The sequence below is a fragment of the Seriola aureovittata genome, chromosome 5 (genome assembly GCF_021018895.1).
Source record: "Seriola aureovittata isolate HTS-2021-v1 ecotype China chromosome 5, ASM2101889v1, whole genome shotgun sequence".
NCBI lineage: Eukaryota > Metazoa > Chordata > Actinopteri > Carangiformes > Carangidae > Seriola > Seriola aureovittata.
Genome location: NC_079368.1, coordinates 1,762,037 through 1,771,842, shown reverse-complemented (window position 1 = coordinate 1,771,842; position 9,806 = coordinate 1,762,037). Strand labels below are relative to the sequence as shown.

General features: G+C 40.6%; 1 protein-coding gene across 1 annotated transcript; it reads right to left on the bottom strand.

The window, feature by feature from the left end:
* Positions 1-582: 582 nt before the first annotated feature.
* On the bottom strand, positions 583-6,986 carry LOC130169059 (fucosyltransferase 7). Its single transcript, XM_056375468.1, has 2 exons — positions 6,483-6,986; positions 583-5,509 (listed from the first exon to the last, which is right to left on the bottom strand). Exon 2 carries the CDS (start codon positions 5,469-5,471, stop codon positions 4,428-4,430), a length of 1,044 nt encoding a protein of 347 aa, XP_056231443.1. The 5' UTR covers positions 5,472-5,509; positions 6,483-6,986; the 3' UTR covers positions 583-4,427.
* Between the last annotated feature and the right edge of the window lie 2,820 nt (positions 6,987-9,806).

The following is a 9,806-nucleotide window of genomic DNA, read 5'->3' as shown; positions in this document are numbered from 1 at the left end:
GATTGGCCCTATCAAATGCTGCTTTAATGTTGTTGTCAAATAGATCCCTTAATTTGTGGGTGACACACACACCCAAATAATTAATCTCTGCTATCCCTGCTAACTGAAAAGGGGGAAACTCTGGAACGACATTTGTCGTGTTTTATGATTTATGGGGAATAACACACTCATGTTAAATTTAAATTTATCTTATATCCTGATACTCGTCCAAACTCAGTGATAAGATCAAGTGCAATCGGTATGGTGGCATATGGGTCACAGAGGAAAAGGAGAAGATCATCCATGTAGAGCTATACTTTATGTAATTGTCCCGGCCTTCGCACTCCACCCGGACTAGTGGTCCCTCTTAACATTGTTGCCAGGGGTTCAATGGCGATATCAAATATCTGGGTGCTCAAGCGACATCCTTGTCTTGTCCCACAAGATAAGGGGAATATTAGGCAACATTTAGAGCCATCATCACCAAAAAAAAAAAACATCCTAATATTTTAATATGAAAGATCCATTTTGTAGTGTTCCCAGTTAAAGAAAAATATTCTGCAAAATGAATCAACATTTTTGTTAAAAAAAATCTCTTTATTTTTAAATGCATAAATCACCACGAACTCATGATTTTATTAGGACATTTTTGTGAGTTTGCTGATATTTTTACTGAATGTGCTCATATGCAATTAACATTCTTTATATTTATATGTTGTTCAAATTTATGATTTCACACCTACATCATTCATACATACATGAGTAATATGGATATTATGAGGATTTGTGCCAAGTTTTCTATTTGTATCCACATTTGAAAGACTTCCCTGATATCTGCTGCACTAAGGTAAGTACAGTATTTCAATCGGACACAAACGTTCAGCATGATAAGTAACTCAGATAGGAATTAGCATATGAGTTATACAGTTATTAGCTTAACACCTCCACAGAAAAAATTCCCCTCTTAGTTAGCTAGTAAGCTTCAAGGGGAGGTAACGTGAAACATACATTCACCTAACAGCTAAAATCATTTTCCTTCCACAGAACAATTTCCCCATGAAAACACTCATTATGACAATATTTCAGATATGTACTTACAGACAAATCTACTTCGGCTAAACCGAAGGAGAGCTCCCTGTGGGTTGTTCTTTGATCAAGTGAAAACAAAATGGCGGTCAAGACAAATAAAACCCTACATAAAATGTCCACCAGGGATCAGAGCACTCCCTGCCTGGTATATTACTGTAACAAGTATACCACTACTAAGTACAGTAGACCACTGTAACAGGCCTGAGATGTTTGACAGTCCCTTGTTTCTTTAATCTGACCTCGACTTTTCTGCACCTTATTGTCGCCCCTTATGGCTTTGACAATAGGTCCCAGAGACCACTCATTACAACTCACTTGACTCTCTTTAAGTAAGGAGACAGCACCTTCTCTTCCCACTTCCTCCTTGTCTGCAACATTGCGAGATACTCCTGCCTCCACTTCCTCAAGAAACAGTCTGGACACAAAGTTCGGGCCATCAGCCACACAGGAGTTTCAAAGGGGGAGACTTCTGATCCATGTTCCTTCTCACCCAGTTCAGCTACTTCCTTCAGTCCATAGATGGCCACAACTGGTGAGCGGCAGTTTCCAAAAACATGCACCTTTAGGGGCGACTCTGTGATTCTGGTCCGGAGGTTTTCTCTGACTATAAAGCAGTAAAACATCTGCCCAACATCCACAGTTATGGCTACTAAAACTGTCACTTCAGTCAAAAGCAACTTGATCCCCTGTTTCAATTCCTCAGCCTAAATCCGCTCACTGTGCATATGGTGTGTTATGTTATGCACCATTGTACTGTTCATGTATCTTAAGTGCACCCAGAATGTTCTGACCACCATCAGGAACACTTGGGGGGCAGGTTCTGGTTTTCATGTCCTGTCTGGTACAAATGAACCAGCCGGATTATGGGACATGATCTGGGCCCAAGACTGGCCAAAGATTTGTGTGCACTTGGATGTGGCTTCAGGTGATGAGCCACTGTTTTGCTCCTTGCCATGCATTGCCATTAGCAGAACCTCATCTGATCACAGAGCTGGACCTGGATGTAATGCAGAGATGTGATCACGGTTACACTCCATGCACATCACAATTGCTTTGCAGTCCTTATCAAAGTGCTGCAACACCAGAATCAGATAGACATTTCCTTTAGATGAGCCTCCCTTTCATCTAAAAGCTTATCTCTACTGATGGGTGTGCCTTGTCATGATGTCAAATCGGGACATGTTGAAGGTGATGATGAAGACGATGATGATGACTGCGCTAGAGTTGATCCATCATTTAATTCGAGTTTAATGTTTTTCAAAATTTGGTTTTCAAACATGTTACTACCATCACCTCTCAACAGCAGCAGAAATTAAATCAAATGGAAGAAATTGAACCTGTGTTCTCCTGAGTCTCCAAGAAGAAGAGAGAATAATAAACAAACAGTACTTTCATCAGAGGAAGCTGAATTGGAAGTGGTTTTCTGGTTTTCATCATCATATATGCATCATTGGCATTTAAGAAGTTGTCATTTTTGATTTCATCAGTGTAGCATATATATTATACTATTACTACCCTTCCCCTTTCATGAGCCACTTTTGGATCAGGAGGTGAGTTTTATTTGTTGGGGTCATTATATTGGCGCAGTGGTTAGCATTGTCACCACACAGTGAGAAGGTTGCAGGTTCTGGGTTTGACTGGCTGGTCAGCTTCATGCTCTTCCTTTGCAGAGTAGGTTCAACGGTGACTCTAAATTGCTTTTTCAATGTCTTACTGTGTTACAGGAGTGCAACTTGAGACCCTTTTATTAGCCTGCTAATTGTGTTGATTGAATTCACGAGTCCAAGTCCCTCCAATGCACAAAGTTTTGTGGAGGCCGGGAATACGATTCTGATGGGAAATGCTGAATGCTTTATTTATTTATTTTGTTGGCTGAAAAAGTCAAAAAGTAAATCTAAACATAAGAGTCCACACTGGATTCAAGTAATTGAAAACCCACATTGTGTAATGTGTAGGTGTGGAATATAATTGCTCCTCAGATGGTACAGATCCCACATTCCCAGATAAAAAACAGAGGACCTCAATGTCATCAGTGGTAGATACAATCCTGATTGACAGTTGGCAACTTTAACCTAGCTTTAAGCTAACTGTCAATTTAGTCTTTTTGTATGATTTCTGCCACGTTTTCTTTCTTTTTGTGGAACATAGGAAGGTTTTAATTGCTCTGAATAATCCTCCTCCACCACCCACTGATCTCATACAGCAAATGTCCTCCCCGATCTCTCCAAGCTCTCCGTGTCTTTTGCTTGTCTGTTCTCAACGTGGTGATGAATTGTACAAATGTCAATCTCACTGTACGCAAAAAACATGTCAAGCCTGACAAAAGAGAGTTTGAGAGAGAACCCTGCTCAGTCTTCTTTCACACCTCCACACACAAGGCGTTTGTTGCATGGGTGCGGTTGTCGGATTGCTGATTTCAAAGTCACAAATATGATCAGATGCAGGTTTTGTATCAGACCACGTTAATGTTGATCAAAATGTCTTTCAGAAAGTCTGATCAACATTTTGTTTGAAGCATCCTGAGGCCTTTAGGGAGAACGATCGGGTGTACAAAATGTCGTACAAAAGATTCTGATATATTTTTTTACACAGCAAAAACACACAAAGCACCAAATTGTCCACAACTTTGAACTATGACAAGAAAACATGTTTCCCCAATTTTTAGCCCTCATGCATTGACTTCTCATTGCTACCAGAAAAAAATACCTTCAAAATTCTATTAATCACTTACAGAGTTAAATGGTTCAGCTCCAGGCTGTATCAAAGCTCACCACACATTTACTGTCATGACTTCTAAACTGTGGAATAAATTACTGATCGCAGTCTGAACAAAATGGCGTTCTATGTCATTTATCTGGTTTTACTTTTTACTGTGTCATTTATTTAAGGTCTCTCTTGTACTTTGTAAGATCACTTATAACTATGTTGAGAGTGCTACACAAATATTATTTATAGTTGTGCTTAACCAAGTACTTTCAGCTGCCTAAATTGAACCAAACTGCAAAAATGAAATCATTGTGAAAGCACACTGAGCAGGCAGGAAAATGAAAACATAATGACTCTGTCATAATTTGATGTGCAGACATTTCAGTTGAAGAATGAAATATCCCACACTTTTCACACTGTGTGTAGAGAAACGCGCCTCTGTGGTTGAAGCAAATGTTACATGCTTATTTATGGTTACACACAAGTTCCCACTTCTGCTTTTTCAGACTGAACCTTGTTTCTGTTGTGTGCAGTTCCTCACTCTATAACCAAAATTCTATGGTTGACTGAGTATTCCCACATCACGTGTAGTACTTCACTTTTGCATGTGGTCACACCTCATTGAACTCAAAGCGAGAAGAAGAGCTAAAATCTTAGCTGTTAACCCAGCTCTCCAGGTTGTGGTAGATTCTACTGGCTGGTAAACTGGGGTAGTCAACACAGATCTGACACAGCCTCTCTCTCCAGTCAGTGTAGGTTTTGATTCTGTGAGTGCGATGCCACTGGAAGTACTGCTCGTAGGCCTGTCTGTCTGCAGCCACACGCTTCAGGTAGGCAGCCAGATGTGCTGTGCTCTTGAAATCATCCACATGGATAAAGGAACCAGGGGGAGCCAGGGCCTCATATGTGGCCCTGCTGGGGCCGAGAACCACCGGTATGGCTCCTGCTTGGAAAGCGTTCCTCCAGAGCTTCTCACTGATGTAGTCCTTCGCCTCAGAGTTCTCAAAAGACAGGTAAAATAGACACTTTGCAATGGTCGGCAACAGCTTCTTGTCCAACAGAGGTTTCCTGCTCCACCTGCCGTACACTTCTATGGGGATATACTTCTTTAGACTTTGGTAAACACCAGCCCGAGCCTGGCGAGACTGATATCTGCTGACAACCCAGCTGACAAGACAGGAGCGATTTATAACAGGAAGCTGGAAGCTGAGCTCATCACTTCCTTGAATGGTTTCTCCATAAGGGATGGATATGTCTGCATCATGTCTGTAGCTCATTGTCCAGTTGAAGAGGCCATTGAGCTGACTAAGGTTTATGTTGTTGACAGGAGGCTCCATGGACATCCACACCCAGTGCTGGGAGGCTGGACGATCCAGGTGCAAGGGCAGTGGCGATAAACCATTACTCAGCTCCTGGTGATGGAAGACGACCACATCAGCACTGGAGAAGGCAGAGGTGTTATCAGAGAGAAAACAGCGGCTGATGTTGTACATCTGGAGGCATTTGTCCCCATCGAGCCTGTAGGAGCGGCCAAATGGCCAGTGCCACAGCAGGATGCTGATGTTTCTTTGTAGAACACCTGGATGATTTTTCTGCAGATGAAACTTCTGGTCCAACAAGTTGAAATAAAACAGGGACGAGAGAAAGCTGAGGAGGGTGAGGAAGAAGAGGAAGGCTTGGGATCCAGATGGTGTCATGGCAACTGGGCAAAATGGCACAGATCACTGGTCTGGAACTAGAAAGGAAGGAGGGGTAGATCAGAGATATGACAGTCTGTTAACAGTGTTACATTGCAGGAACTGCTGAGGGCATGGTGTTAACAGCAAAAAAAACTCCAACTGCAGAAAACATCTCATTCTTTTTAACTCAAATGATTATTTGCTTTCTCAGACAAATTTATCAATTGGCTAATTTGTGACAGATTAATTACAAGAGAGCTAACAGCAGAGATGTAACAAACATTAATAAAATCTTTTTTTTTTTCTAATATGGTCAATTTTGGGGGAAAATTTGTGAGAAAAGATTGTCAGTAAACTAGTAAACAGTAAATTAGCAGATGGTTTCATGAAATGTGCACTGCTGCCTGTGTCCTCTCAGTGTTTTCTGTATACGTTCTGTTTCTGCTTCTGTTCGTTCTCTCTAGGATTTCGTCATCAGTATTGCACACTCCTAATTGCCTAAGAAAATGTATGATCAAGGTTAAAAAGAAAGAATACAAATTAAACAGTTTGCACAAAATAATTCCATCAAATCAAGTAACTATCATATAAAATGGAGACTGGTCAGAGTCATTTTTGACAGAGCACAGATTTGCATCAGTTTGACTTATAATAATGACTTATAATAACTTGATATTGATATTCTAAAAACTCTTCTTGTGTGTACTGATGATGAGGCATCTTCTAAAATGAACCAGGCAGGAAACGGCTCTCTAACGTTGGCACACCCTGATAACTGGGTACACCACAAACTCAACATCGTTTTAAAAACAGAACATTTTTAAGAAAAAAAAGAAAAAAAAAAAAAAGTAAGAAAATCAGAATAAAAATCAATGAAAAATAAAAAACCTGTTTTACACATTTTCCATCAGCTGAGGACACATACTGTAGCATTCTGTACACTGTGAATCTGTAGTAAACTTGATCAACTTTGATATCAGTTCAGCAGATTTGAATGAATTAGTTAATAATTGAATGAAATAAACTTACCTGGGTAACATGGCATCAGGCTGCTGTCCGTAAAGCTTTATCCTGCTCAGTGCATCCTAGAATATAAACGAAATCCTGCCCTCTTAAATGCTTGACTCATTTCTTGCTTGACAGTTTAGACACATACCCACCCAGCTTCTCGCTGTCAGGGTGTGGCAAGTCAATGTACAAGCTCTGTCGGTGGTCAGTAGACTGAGAACAGAGAGGGTAAACCATCTTATCATGCTGAAATTTCAAATGTACAGATTTGACATGTTCCGTGTACTGAAGGAATACACTGTGAAGACTTCAGTCAACCTGCTCTGTAGATAACTTCTGTTATGATTTGGTATATTATAAATAAAAATGACTTGACTTAATTTAACTATGAAATAGCATTATCCTCTCAGAGAGAAATTTGAATATGGATTTGACAGTGGATTTGTTTGAGATTGTAAAACCTTCGCCCATCACCACATATACCTACCACCGTGCCACCTTGTTTCACACTCATTTATCTTCCTGTTTAACTGCTCGTGCATCTGCTGTTTGCAGAGTTGGCACAACAGCACTCAGTACTGATGGTTTAGATTTGTAAACCACAAGCTGGTCTTCCTCTTCCTGTTCTCACAGCTCTGCAGAGGAAAGGGGCACAGGGTTGCGCAGCTCCTGTAGGCACCAACCACATCATAACCGTTTCAACGAATTATCTTTGCCCCTGGCCTCTGAGTTCTTGTGCCTTCTCCATACTCCCACACTTTTCTCAATGATTTACCCCAATGCATTGCTTTGTATTAACATCCCTGTATAAGCACAGTTTTGATATTATATAATGTTTTGAACTATTCAGGCCCTGCAGTGGGTGTCAAATTGTGCTGTCATGAAGGCACCATTCTCTTACCCTGACCTAATGCCTGTAACTGCCTTTAAGAGCCACTGTCACCCAAGCAAAGAGCAGATATCCAGCTTGACCCTCTCTCATATTAACATTGTACCTGCTTAGGCAAAACTACAATGTCTAGCTCAGGGGTCTCCAACCTTTTTCTGAGAGCTCCTTATGTCTTAAACTTAGGCAAATGCTGACTTTATGTTCAGCCATGCTTACATTACATTCATAACTGGTCCTCAACAACTGGTGTAATGTATATATGTGTGTCTGTACAATCAGATGAATAAGATCATTTAACAAGTCATCAAATATCAACATTGCAGACAGGTGAACTTGTGCTGTTGCAAAACACACATTGGGCATGCCAGCTTTGTTCAGTAAATGCAGTATTTGACAATTTCCCCTGTTCTCCTCAGTGTATTTGCTGTTCGTTTTCCAGGCTCTCCTGTCTGTCACAGCATGTTTACACAGATAACTACAGAAGGAGACCATTGATCGTTCCCAAGCAGTGACATACAAAGATGCAGTGATTGACTCCCTTAAGGAGACGCACGGTGATGACACTGCTGCAGATCTTCATGCCAGAACAAATGCCTTATGTGAGGCTAACCAGATAGCAGTTCCAGAGCTATCTTCTGGACAGGTGCAAAGACAAAGCGAATGGATGGATTTGTTGTTGAGTCAACTTGTGGGGCAGATAAGGAAGTCAATGGTTGTTCAGAGTCAGAAAAACTCAAAAGAAAATTGTTATTTCCTTGTCCGAAACAGAATGATCTCATAACTTGAGAAACATTTTGCTGATGTGAATGAAGAATTGCTTAATGGAATTCTGGCACTGCATTACCATATTGACCTGAAGTCAGAGGAAGTGATGGTTGCAAAAGACTGAGATCTGAGGCGCAAGAGAGAGGTTGGTGCTGTTCAAGACATGCTCTCCATGTTCCCTTCGCTGAAAGCTATTCAGGTTGCCACGATCATTAGGGTTGTCACCAGAACCGATACTTCGGTACCAAGTCGGTGCCACGTGGCAAAAAACCGAACGGTACCCGTTTTTTCGTGGTATCAAAGGTACCGAAAAGTACCGACACATGACGAGATTGATAGTCACCCTCTTAGGAAGTAATATAAGATTGACATCCTGTTCAGGGAGGCAGTTGAATCAGTGCTCTTCACGCCCGCTCGTGCATCTGCTCTCATTGCGCACAAGCAGGATGTCATTAACTGTATGTGCAACTTATCTCATGGTGCAAAAGTGTCTTACCTCAAGAGTTACAGTAATCTACCAAAAAACGTGTCAAAGAACATTCACACAAATTACTGCATCACTGGCAACATTTGAATGACTCGGAACACAGGTGAGCACAGTTTCTCTGGCACATGCTCGGCCTCTGCCTAAGGGAGGATGAGGAACCTCCACCACTAGGCTGCAGGTGTAGCCGCAATAACAAATGGAAGATGGCGACAAGTACCTGACTTAGGAGGACCATGGGGCAAAGTAGACTCCAGCACCTGGCTGTGATGTCAATCGATAAGGAGAGGTGCTTGAAAGAGTCAGTCACCAAAAAGTGATTGGTATACTTACCATTTGTGAGGCGACACAGCTTAATTCATAAGTGACATTGTACTTTGGGGTGAGATGAGTTGAGTTTTGGGGTGAATTGAGCCAAATTTAAAAAAAATCTTTATTTATTCAATTACTGTTTACCTCTCATTATCTTTTATTTTAATGCAGGTAGTTCATGAAGAAAGTGACTTTAACCGTTTTTTCATTCAGTCAATTTTTTTTTTTTTTTTTACCTTTGTTATGGTTTTGTGGCTCAATATTAAAGTCAGTTTTTTCAGATTCTTGTTGTCTTTCTAGTCACATTATTAAATAATTGATGTATAACAGGAGATTATTTTATTAACAGGTGGCTTAACATGATGGCTGCCATACTCAGCCCAGGACGTAACCCTGAAGGACTGATGGCAAACGCTAGACCGAATCAGCTGGAAGGATGCTTCATATATTATTAGCTCCAATGACTTCACAATGAAAAGGTCCAAACCTTTAGGTTTGTGTGTGCGTGGGCTAAAATATTTAATGTTTAGTATGTGATTTTCAGAATAAGAATGATCTATAAAAAAAAACATCAACATAAATGTGATTCTGGTAATGATTGACAAATAAATCACTATTTTTCAAATGACCCTTGTTCCTGGGAACAAAATAAAATGAACATGATCTCTGTGATTAAATTAGCAGAAGTACACACACACACACACACACACACACACACACACACACACACTCACTCACACACACACCTGACAGTGATAGACACCTGGAATGGCAGGAAGTAACATTTTATTTAAAGTTTTAAACAAGTGAACAAAAACAGAGAGGAATGACTTCACTTGATACGAGACCTATCAAAACAGATACACAGGAAAACAATACTAATACTCTGTTTTTT